The sequence below is a fragment of the Balaenoptera musculus genome, chromosome 10, assembly GCF_009873245.2.
Source record: "Balaenoptera musculus isolate JJ_BM4_2016_0621 chromosome 10, mBalMus1.pri.v3, whole genome shotgun sequence".
NCBI classification, from domain to species: Eukaryota; Metazoa; Chordata; class Mammalia; order Artiodactyla; family Balaenopteridae; genus Balaenoptera; species Balaenoptera musculus.
Window position 1 is genome coordinate 12,659,201 of NC_045794.1, and position 12,253 is coordinate 12,671,453.

Sequence of the window (12,253 nt, forward strand, 5' to 3'; positions counted from 1 at the left end):
AGGCTAAAAGTATAAATAGATATTGGAAATTATAAATGAACCAGAAAAGGGCTGGTCTAAGTGCACTTTGACAATGGCTTCTTGAAATGTAGACACGAAGCTGTTAAGGATTATAGGCAAGGAGGCCAGTATTTGAAGTGGAGGGTGGGAACTAGACCACTGTGCTGGGTGTTATCTCAATTACTGCAAGAGGATTGCGTTATTATTACATCATCGTCATTACACACACACACACACAACACACACACGCACACGCACACACATTTTCAAAGAAGGAAACATCAGTGCAAAAAATCTCAAAAATTGGCCTAGATTCATGTACCCATTAATCAAAGGAATCCAGAAGACATTCTCACCAGGATTGGTCCTGACTTAGGTTATTTCTTGAAGCAAGCATTATCCAGAAAGAAAAAAATAATAACATTTCTTTAGTTCTATAGTCAGTGGTATGGTGTTATGGTAAACAGAAAATTGAAAACGCAGCTCAAAAAATAAGAGTGATTCCAAAGCCAAACACAGATGAATAATTAATCACAATGTTTCACTCTCTTATACTTTCATTCTCCTTTTTCTCTACCATCATCTCATCACCTGTACCACAGGATCATTGCTGTATCGATTACTTTAGATCATTCATGAGATTCACCACTATTGCCCCTGCTCCTCCCCACAGCTTGATTGATTCTGTGTTCTAGCGGGTCCTGTGTGAGATGCTAGAAATAAGAACAAATTTGATTTGAACCTTGATTTCATGAAGCTTAGAGTCTGGCCTTCCATGTAGGTGCATTGGTACCCCTTAATTTGAATTTGTCCTCATTATGTATATGTTCTTCCTGTCTGGTTTCTGTTTTGTGTGTGAGTTTATATGCAATGTTCGTGGAAAAGGGAGTTTTGTGATGTAACTCTTCTAACAACCATTGTAGCGCTATCCATTAATAAACCTATGTTGTTATGTTAAACATAAAGCCAGTGCTCAATCAGTTTTATATGAAGGACCAATTCTTTGAAGTAAGAATTCTTCAATTCTTTGAAGTAAGTGTGCTTCTGGCGTTTTCTCCAAAGACTCACACACAGTCGTGAATTTCAGAATTAAGAAGCATCACGTAATATATGGATGCACATTTATTTTTATATGTGATCTGCTTGGTCCATAAAAGTTTGGTGACAACTTATAGGAATATATAATAACTAAGTGACTAAATCAGAAAGAAAGACCAATCTATGTATTAGCTTTACAAAAGAGGAAATGATAGAGCTAAGAGGCCGAATATTTAAAAGACCTGCCCAAAGTCACACAACTGATTAGGATCAGACCTGAGACCCCAGCTCAAGTGATCTGACTTCCAGGTGAGTGCTGTTTCTGGCGGATTGCAGGTGATACACTAGGGGAAGGTCTCCCTCACCGCTCATCTTGATAGAGTCAAGAGTATTGACTAAAAGCATAGACTCTAGAATTAAACAGACCTGGGTTTCAGACCCGATTTTGACAGCTTCCAGCTCTGAGTCCCTTTCTTTATAAATCTTAGCGTATTAATCTGTAACATAAGGAGAAGCATATCCTACCTCATAGAGTTGTAACAAAGATAAAAGGACTTGATGCTTAATGCAATGTCTGGAACATAGTAATGTGCACCAGATTGTTAACTTTTATTATTATGCAAACCTAACTGAATACTTTTTGTATCAAGGCAAGAAGATAAAGAGGTTCTAGAGGTTCTCTGTAGAAAGCAGAGTAACTGTAATAAATATACAGAAAGGGCTAATGGAAAGAGGATCACCTAATATAGAAATAAGACCATTTCAGACTCAAAGGAACTCTCACCATCATCTAGTTTAACCTCGTTATTTAACAGTCTATCAAATATGTCCTATGTTCTGTGGTACATCTTTCCTTCTATTTCTTTAGCTGAGGAGGATAGGACTGGTGCCTAGCTGGAGGTACATTAGGCTGAACCGAATTCTCTGGAATGGAGACTAAGCCAGTCAGAAATGAGAGAGAGAAAGTATTGGATTGCAAAGATGGGGTGAAAATTAGGGGAGGAGTGTGGAGTAATCTTCTAGAGAATAAAGCACATGTTATTTAGTAAGTAGCATACAGGAGCATTTTGCCTGCCCACCCCAGTCCCCCCCTAAATAAGTCCAGGATAAATAAAAAGGTATGAAGGAATAGAAGTGATATAGGTGGCTCAGCAAATATTCAAAAATTAGGGGGAAATTAGTTTATAATTTGTCACCAAGGTCATGTGCAATATCATTTGCCTTCTCATTTTTTTAGTAGTGTAATATATATTACACATTGTTGGTTCTTATTTTTTTTAAAGACAGTGTAATTTTCCTAAGATGAATTTCTTATGAGAGTATATTTAAGTGGTTATGATTCCAGGAAGTCATTTGAATAATTAAAATCAACAACTGCCTAAAATATTATCAAACCAAAGAAACTTTTAACATCACCCTGAAACAACCTACACTCTGTGTTATTCTAAATATTCTAAATGAGTGATTAATGAGCAAGGTTCGATTGCAGGTATGTTTCACATGTCTACAATGTTTGTGAAGTGTAAAAGAAAAGTTTGGAGCAATGTCGATAATATAATACCTATATGTTCAATATCATATTATTTATGTATATATGTATCAGGAGGGCCTAGAAGATTGCCTGCCAAAAAGTGGGAAATGGTGAGAGGAGGACAGAAAGACTTCCAAGTGACTTCATTTGCTCTTCTATGGTGTGAGCAATTTTTACAATGATCATTATTAGTTTTATCACTTAAAAATACATTCTAAAGAAATAAAACAGTACTGTTAGTTCTGCAAAATATCTGTGTTCTTGTGTGTAGTTTGTCTCTTCAGGAAATGCTCTGTAGATGAGATGTCAAACTTTGTTTAGATGGCTTCCAGGAGAATCAAAATTCTAAAACACAGCAAGAAATACTGACATGAGTGTAAATAGGAAAGAAAAGGTGGAAATACTCATTTATTAACTCAGTTTAATCTTATTTTGATCAAGTTATTGGAAAAGAAATTTTGGTGTGCTGTTTTCCTTACTTACATGTAGAACAGTTGTACCAGTTCAAATTATACAATTTCTACTGTGTAGAATTATTGTTTAGTATTGGAAAAGTTTAACATTTATATCATATAACCAAAACTATGTTTATTCTTAAAATCATGATGAGACACAAAAAACTTACAGCATAGGTAAGTTGTCAACAATATTCTTCTTCATTGATTCATGCTCCTTTCTGTAGCAATTTTACAATTTTAGGTACTCTAGATGCCAAAAAGTTAATGAGTAATAAGAGTTAACTTTATTTATACTCTAGTTTAAGGATCCCAACACTCTACTAGGTATGTTACCTATAGTTTATCAATGAGGAAGTCAAGGTAAGAATTATAAATAAATTAAAATTACAAATAAATTCCCATGCTTACAAGGTGTGGAGTCAGGATTTGATCTCAGGCAGTCTAATAGAGAACCTGTGTTGGTTCCACTAAGCAAAACTGTCTAAAATATCAGAGGCACTAAAGGGCAAAGCAGGACATTTCTTAACCTATTAGTTAAAGCATCAATTCTTATGCATGCCAACATTGAATATTAATAAATACATTTCACTCATCTGTCTGTTCACACTACTTTTCTCTATATGGTTTTTTTTCCATAGCTAGAAGATTCTTTTAAAAACAACAGTAGAAGAGCTCATCTAAATGAGAGATGTTCTCTACAACATTATTTTATTGGGTCACAGTAGCCTTGCAAAGTGCTAACTGCTGTTACCTTTTTTTATTGAAGTATAATAGATTCACAATATTATATTAGTTTCAGCTATATAGCATAGTAATTCAATATTTTTTAAAAAACATCTTTATTGGACTATAATTGCTTTACAATGGTGTGTTAGTTTCTGCTGTATAACAAAGTGAATCAGCTATACGTATACATATATCCCCATATCTCCTCCCTCTTGCGTCTGCCTCCCACCCTCCCTATCCCACCCCTCTAGGTGGTCACAAAGCACCAAGCTCATCTCCCTGTGCTATGCAGCTGCTTTCCACTAGCTATCTATTTTATAGTTGGTAGTATATATAAGTCCATGCCACTCTCTCACTTCGTCCCAGCTTACCCTTCCCCCTTCCCACGTCCTCAAGTCCATTCTCTACGTCTGCATCTTTATTCCTGTCCATGCCCCTAGGTTTTTTGTTTGTTTCTTTGTTTTGTTTTGTTGGGGTTTTTTGGGGTTTTTAAAAGTTTTTTTTTAATATTTTATTTATTTATTTATTTATTTATGGCTGTGTTGGTCTTCGGTTTCTGTGTGAGGGCTTTCTCCAGTTGCGGCAAGTGGGGGCCACTCTTCATTGCGGTGCGCGGACCTCTCACTATCGCGGCCTCTCTTGTTGCGGAGCACAGGCTCCAGACGCGCAGGCTCAGTAATTGTGGTTCACAGGCCCAGTCGCTCCGCGGCATGTGGGATCCTCCCAGACCAGGGCGCAAACCCGTGTCCCCTGCATTGGCAGGCAGATTCTCAACCACTGCGCCACCAGGGAAGGCCTGCCCCTAGGTTTTTCAGAACATTTTTTTTTCTTTTTAGATTCCATATACAAGTGTTAGCATACAGTATTTGTTTTTCTCTTTCTGACTTACTTCACTCTGTATGACAGACTCTAGGTCCATCCACCTCACTACAAATAACTCAATTTCATTTCTTTTTATGGCTGAGTAATATTCCATTGTATATATGCGCCACATCTTCTTTATCCATTCATCTATTGATGGACACTTAGGTTGCTCCCATGTCCTGGCTATAGTAAATACAGCTGCAATGAGCATTGTGGTACATGACTCTTTTTGAATTATGGTTTTCTCAGGGTATATGCCCAGTAGTGGGATTGCTGGGTCATATGGTAGTTCTATTTTTAGTTTTTTAAGGACCCTCCTTACTGTTCTCCATAGTGGCTGTACCAATTTACATTCCCACCAACAATGCAAGAGGGTTCCCTTTTCTCCACACCCTCTCCAGCATTTATTGTTTGTAGATTTTTTTGATGATGGCCATTATGACCAGTGTGAGGTGATACCTCATTGTAGTTTTGATTTGCGTTTCTCTAATGATTAGTGATGCTGAGCATCTTTTCATGTGTTTGTTGGCAATCTGTGTATCTTCTTTGAAGAAATGTCTATTTAGACCTCCTGCCCATTTTTGGATTGGGTTGTTTGTTTTTGTGATATTGAGCTGCATGAGCTGCTTGTATATTTTGGAGATTAATCCTTTGTCAGTTGCTTCGTTTGCAAATATTTTCTCCCAATCTAATGGTTGTCTTTTCATCCTTTTTATGGTTTCCTTTGCTGTGCAAAAGACTTTTAAGTTTCATTAGGTCCCATTTGTTTATTTTTGTTTTTATTTCCATTTCTCTAGGAGGTGGGTCAAAAAGGATCGTGCTGTGATTTATATCATAGAGTGTTCTGCCTATGTTTTTCTCTAAAAGTTTTATAGTGTCTGGCCTTACATTTAGGTCTTTAATCCATTTTGAGTTTATTTTTGTGTATGGTGTTAGGGAGTGTTCTAATTTCATTCTCTTATTCCAGTTTTCCCAGCACCACTTATTGAAGAGGCTGTCTTTTCTCCATTGTATACTCTTGCCTCCTTTATCAAAGACAAGGTGACCATATGTGTGTGGGTTTATCTCTGGGCTTTCTATCCTGTTCCATTGACCTATATTTCTGTTTTTGTGCCAGTACCATACTGTCTTGGTTATTGTAGCTTAGTCTGAAGGCAGGGAGCCTGATTCCTCCAGCTCCATTTTTCTTTCTCAAGATTGTTTTGGCTATTCGGGGTCTTTTGTGTTTCCATACAAATTATGCAATTTTTTGTTCCAGTTCTGTGAAAAATGCCATTGGTAGTTTGATAGGGATTGCATTGAATCTGTAGATTGCTTTGGGTAGTACAGTTATTTTCACAATGTTGATTGTTCCAATCCAAGAACATAGTATATCTCTCCATTTGTTTGTATCATCTTTAATTTATTTCATCAGTGTCTTATAGTTTTCTGCATACAGGTCTTTTGTCTCCTTAGGTAGGTTTATTCCTAAGTATTTTATTCTTTTTGTTACAGTGGTAAATGGGAGTGCTTCCTTAATTTCTCTTTCAGATTTTTCATCATTAGTGTATAGGAATGCAAGAGATTTCTGTGCATGAATTTTGTATCCTGCTACTCTACCAAATTCATTGATTAGATCTAGTTGTTTTCTGGTAGCATCTTTAGGATCCTCTATGTATAGTATCATGACATCTGCAAACAGTGACAGTTTTACTTCTACTTTTCCAATTTGGATTCCTTTATTTCTTTTTCTTCTCTGATTGCTGTGGCTAAAACTTCCAAAACTATGTTGAATAATAGTGGTGAGAGTGGGCAACCTTGTCTTGGTCCTGATCTTAGTGGACATGGTTTCAGTTTTTCACCATTGAGAACGATGTTGGCTGTGGGTTTGTCATATATGGTCTTTATTATGTTGAGGTAGGTTCCCTCTATGCCTACTTTCTGGAGAGTTTTTATCATAAATGGGTGTTGAAATTTGACAAAAGCTTCTTCTACATCTGTTGAGATGATCATATGTTTTTTATCCTTCAATTTGTTAATACAGTGTATCACATTGATTGATTTGCATATAATGAAGAATCCTTGCATTCCTTGAATAAACTCCACTTGAACATGGTGTATGATCTGTTTAATGTGCTGTTGGATTCTGTTTGCTAGTATTTTGTTGAGATTTTTGCATCTATGTTCATCAGTGATATTGGCCTGTAGTTTTCTTCTTTGTGACATCTTTGTCTGGTTTTGGTATCAGGGGTGATGGTGGCCTTGTAGAATGAGTTTGGGAGTGTTTCCTCCCTCTGCTATATTTTGGGAGAGTTTGAGAAGGAGAGGTGTTAGCTCTTCTCTAAATGTTTGATAGAATCGCCTGTGAAGCCATCTGGTCCTGGGATTTTGTTGTTGGAAGATTTTTAACCACAGTTTCAATTCATTGCTTGTGATTGGTCTGTTTATATTTTCTATTTCTTCCTGGTTCAGTCTTGGAAGGTTTGTGCTTTTCTAAGAATTTGTCCATTTCTTCCAGGTTGTCCATTTTATTGGCATATAGTAGCTTCTAGTAATCTCTCGTGATCCTTTGTATTTCTGCAGTGTCAGATGTTACTTCTCCTTTTTCATTTCTAATTCTGTTGATTTGAGTCTTCACCTTTTTTTATTGATGAGTCTGGCTAATGGTTTATCAATTTTGCTTATCCTCTCAAAGAACCAGCTTTCAGTTTTATTGATCTTTGCTATTGTTTTCTTTGATTTCCTTTTCATTTATTTCTGATCTGATCTTTATGATTTCTTTGCTTCTGCTAACTTTGGGGGGTTTTTTTTGTTCTTCTTTCTCTAATTGCTTTAGGTGTAAGGTTAGGTTGTTTATTTGAGATGTTTCTTGTTTCTTGAGGTAGGATTGTATTGCTATAAACTTCCCTCTTAGAACTGCTTTTGCTGCATCCCATAGGTTTTGGGTCATCGTGTTTTCATTGTCATCTGTTTCTAGGTATTTTTTGATTTCTTCAGTGATCTCTTGGTTATTTAGTAGTGTATTGGTTAGCCTCCATGTTTGTATTTTTTACAGTTTTTTTCCTGTAACACAACCATAGCGTTGTGGTCAGGAAAGATACTTGATGCGATTTCAATTTTCTTAAATTTACCAAGGCTTGATTTGTGACCCAAGATATGGCCTATCTCGGAGAATGTTCCATGAGCACTTGAGAAGAAAGTGTATTCTGTTGTTTTTCGATGGAATGCCCTATAAATATCAATTAAGTCCATCTTGTTTAATGCGTCATTTAAAGCTTGTGTTTCCTTATTTATTTTCATTTTGGATAATCTGTCCATTGGTGAAAGTGGGATGTTAAAGTCCCCTACCATGATTGTCTTACTGTTGATTTCCCCTATTATGGCTGTTAGCATTTGTCTTATGTATTGAGGTGCTCCTATGTTGGGTGCATAAATATTTACAATTGTTATATCTTCTTGGATTTATCCCATGATCATTATGTGGTGTCCTTCTTTGCCTCTTGTAATAGCCTTTATTGAAAGTCTATTTTGTCTGATATGAGAATTGCTACTCCCAGCTTTCTTTTGATTTCCATTTGCACAGAATATCTTTTCCATCCCCTTACTTTCAGTCTGTATGTGTCCCTAGGTCTGAAGAGGGTCTGTTGTAGACAGCATATGTACAGGTCTTGTTTTTGTATCCATTCAGCCAGTCTATGTCTTTTGGTTGGAGCTTTTAATCCATTTACATTTAAGGTAATTATCAATATGTATGTTCCTATTATTATTTTCTTAATTGTTTTGTTGGTTATTGTAGGTCTTTTCTTCTCTTGTGTTTCCTTGCCTAGAGAAGTTCCTTTAGCATTTGTTGTAAAGCTGGTTTGGTGGTGCTGAATTCTCTTAACTTTGCATGTCTGTAAAGATTTTTAATTTCTCTGTCGAATCTGAATGAGATCCTTGCTGGGGTAAGAGTTATCTTGGTTGTAGGTTTTTCTCTTTCATCACGTTAAATATGTCCTGCGACTCCCTTCTGGCTTGCAGAGTTTCTGCTGAAAAATCAGTTGTTAACCTTATGGGGATTCCCTTGTATGTTATTTGTTGCTTTTCCCTTGCTGCTTTCAATATTTTTTCTTTGTTTTTAATTTTTGATAGTTTGATTAATATGTGTCTCGGCGTTTCTCTTTGGGTTTATCCTGTATGGTGCTCTCTGTGCTTCCTGGACTTGATTGACTATTTTCTTTCCCATATTAGGGAAGATTTCCACTATAATCTATTCAAATATTTTCTAAGACCCTTTCTTTTTCTCTTCTTCTTCTGGGACCCTTATAATTCAAATGTTGGTGTGTTTAATGTTGTCCCAGTGGTCTCTCTGACTGTCCTCAATTCTTTTCATTCTTTTTTCTTTATTCTGCTCCCTGGCAGTTATTTCCACCATTTTTTCTTCCAGCTCACTTATCCGTTCTTCTGCCTCAGTTATTCTGTTATTTATTCCTTCTAGAGTATTTTTTTTTTGTTTTTTTTTTTTTTTAAGATTTTTATTGATTGATTGATTGCTATGTTGGGTCTTTGTTTCTGTGCTAGGGCTTTCTCTAGTTGTGGCAAGTGGGGGCCACTCTTCATCGCGGCGCGTGGGCCTCTCACTATCGTGGCCTCTCTTGTTGCGGAGCACAGGCTCCAGACGCGCAGGCTCAGCAATTGTGGCTCACGGGCCCAGTTGCTCCGCGGCACATGGGATCTTCCCAGACCAGGGCCCGAATCTGTGTCCCCTGCATTAGCAGGCAGACTCTCAACCACCCGCGCCACCAGGGAAGCCCCTAGAGTATTTTTAAATATCAGTAATTGTGTCATTCATCACTGTTTATTTGCTCTTTAGTTCTTCTAGATCCTTGTTAAATGTTTCTTGTATTTTCTCCTTTCTGTTTCTGAGATTTTGGATCATCTTTACTATCATTACTCTGAATTCTTTTTCAGGTAGCTTACCTATTTCATCTTCATTTTTTTTTTTTTTGGTCTTGTAGGTTTTACCTTGATCCTTTGTCTGTAACAAATTTTTGTCGTTTCTTTTTTTTTTTTTTTTTTTTTGATGGGTGGTGCTGTATTCCTGTCTTACTGGTTGTTTGGCCTGAGACGTCCAGCACTGGAGTTTGCAGGCAGTTGGATAGAGCTGGGTCTTGGTGCTGAGATGAGGACCTCCGGGAGGCCTCACTCCGATTGATATTCCCTGGCCTCTGAGGTTCTCCTTTTTGTCCAGCGGTTTGGGCTCAGAGCTCCCACCACAGGAACTTGGTTCTGACCTCCGGCCTGGGAACCAAGATCCCGCAAGCTGGTTGCTGGGTGTTCCTTCTGTCCCCTTAGGTGTCCATGGTCCCCCACCAGTGCCTGGTAAGTGCCCTAGTTGTGAGGATACGTGAATTCCACATCCTCCTACTATGCCATCATGACTCCTGGAATTAGGTTTTCTTTATATGTTTGGTAGAATTCCCCTGTGATACCATCCAGTCCTGGACTTTTGTTTGCTAGGAGGTTTTTTTTCTTTTTTTTTTTAATTACAAATTCAATTTCACTACTAGTAATCAGTCTGTTCAGATTATCTGTTTCTTCCTGATTCATTCTTGGCAGGTTGTCACAGTAGCCTTGCAAAGTGCTTACTGCTGTATCTTGCTGCTTGGCCTGTATCACGGAGTAGAGGTCACAATGCTAGGCCTCCAGTCCCAACACTGATCTAAATATGTGATCTTGGCTATTCTCTAGCTTTACTTTCTTGATCTGTTAAATGAGAGATTGGACTAGAAAATCTCTGAGGTCATTTCCATCACTATAATTAATACTCTATGCTTCTAAGTGATGAGAGACTAAAGACATTCCTGCACTGATCTTTGCATGTAATCAGCTGACACTACAATTTAGGATGTCAGACTATCCTTATGTTATTCCTGATTTGATTATGGTTAGAGGCTGATGTGTTTCTAGTGTACATAGTTACAATTGACATTGATGGGTATAAAGCAGTTCACGGGGCTTATTAAATCTAGCCTTAGAATTTGAATGTTCTGGGTTTCCTCCAGTGCTCATATAAACTATATATCATCTTAATTTTGAAATTTGACCTTCCTCAGCATAAGTAAAGGCTTCTGGATTTCAGAGGCATTTGTGATTTCACAAAGTGTCCCTGAATACGATGTTAGCCTCTGTGTCACATTCTGAAAGCCCAGCTCTAAATAAATCTTATTGGGTGTTTGGTTTGAAGGTGAACTCAAGCAAATCTATTATTGAAAATCTGGTTCCTGGTGCCCAGTACCAGGTTGTGATGTACCTAAGAAAAGGCCCTTTGATTGGACCACCTTCAGACCCTGTGACATTTGCTATTGGTAAGTTGCCAGCCACAAGAATAATACCTTTATCAGAGTACTGTTTGGAGGGGTGCAGTTTCTAAGCTCAAGGCATTATCATCATTTATGGGAGGTCCATACTTGTTCACCCAATATTCAACCTTCAGAGTAATTAATGATTACAATTGTATACCTGGAAGCCATCCTTAGCATCCATTACTTGGGAAAAAGAAAATCGCAGGCAAATATTTTTAGTTTTTAATGATTATATCAGAAGAGTGAAAAACCTAGTTATTAGGTAGCAGTGTGAAGCCATTGCTAAGATATTAAACATTCCTTCTTGACTTTCTTTTTTCACTCCCCTCCCTTCTTCTTAGTTCCAACTGGAATAAAGGATTTAATGCTCTATCCCTTGGGTCCTACAGCAGTGGTTTTGAGCTGGACCAGACCTTACTTAGGAGTGTTCAGAAAATATGTGGTTGAAATGTTTTATTTCAACCCTACAACAATGACATCAGAATGGACAACTTACTATGAAATAGCAGCGACTGTCTCCTTGACTGCATCAGTGGTAATCTTTCCTTAACCAGCTGTCACATTTTCCTGTGTCAACAGACATGCTTTCATGTACCAAATGTGTCTGAAAAAATTATTATGTGTTATGTAAGTTAGACCGTTTTGTAAATACACACAGGTAGCTTGCTGCTTTCAAGGTTTGGGGTTGTTTTTGCTTTTAATTTTTTTGTTGTTTTTTGAGAAAGAGAGAGAGAGAATTGTGTGAAACTAGCTTTCACTCTTAATTGACTGTATTTGCTAATTCACATTTTAGTAGACCTACCAAGTGCTTATTGTTTCTCTCTGCTCCTAAGGAAGAAAACACAGGAGATTTCCTCTAGTCATTCAATAATTATTTGACACTGCTTAACTCTAATGATGGCTCTTCTTGACATTGAAAAATCAGTTAAATACCAATAATGTCAGGCCCTTAGAGGATGCTCTTCAAGAGAGCAGGAAAAGATTGCTCTTTCTGAGACTAGAATAATTTTAGAAGTACAGGTTAGCTACAGGTCACACACAAATTACACAATTGTCCTCTACCCAGTTGACAACTCTGGTGATTGCCACCCAATATGGATGCATGTTTATGGTCCAAGCTGGGAGAATATAAAGTTGTGAAAGGTTATTTGCCTTAGAAATAGGAGGACATGTACATACAGTGACTTACAAATAAATACTAATTCACTTGTGTAATATAACTTAGGAAACTGCAAAAGGAAACAAATACTGAACATATTTGACTCTATATCTTTTGATCACTTTTTTAAAAATATATTATATTGTACATCATT

At 37.2% G+C, this 12,253-nt stretch overlaps 1 protein-coding gene across 1 annotated transcript in view; it reads left to right on the top strand.

Moving 5' to 3' along the window:
• Positions 1 to 12,253, top strand: part of PTPRO (protein tyrosine phosphatase receptor type O) — a 227,340-nt gene that overhangs the window by 145,249 nt on the left and 69,838 nt on the right. Inside the window, 2 exon segments of the mRNA XM_036867273.1 lie at positions 10,823 to 10,943; positions 11,282 to 11,475. Of these exon segments, the coding sequence (XP_036723168.1) occupies positions 10,823 to 10,943; positions 11,282 to 11,475 (315 nt within the window).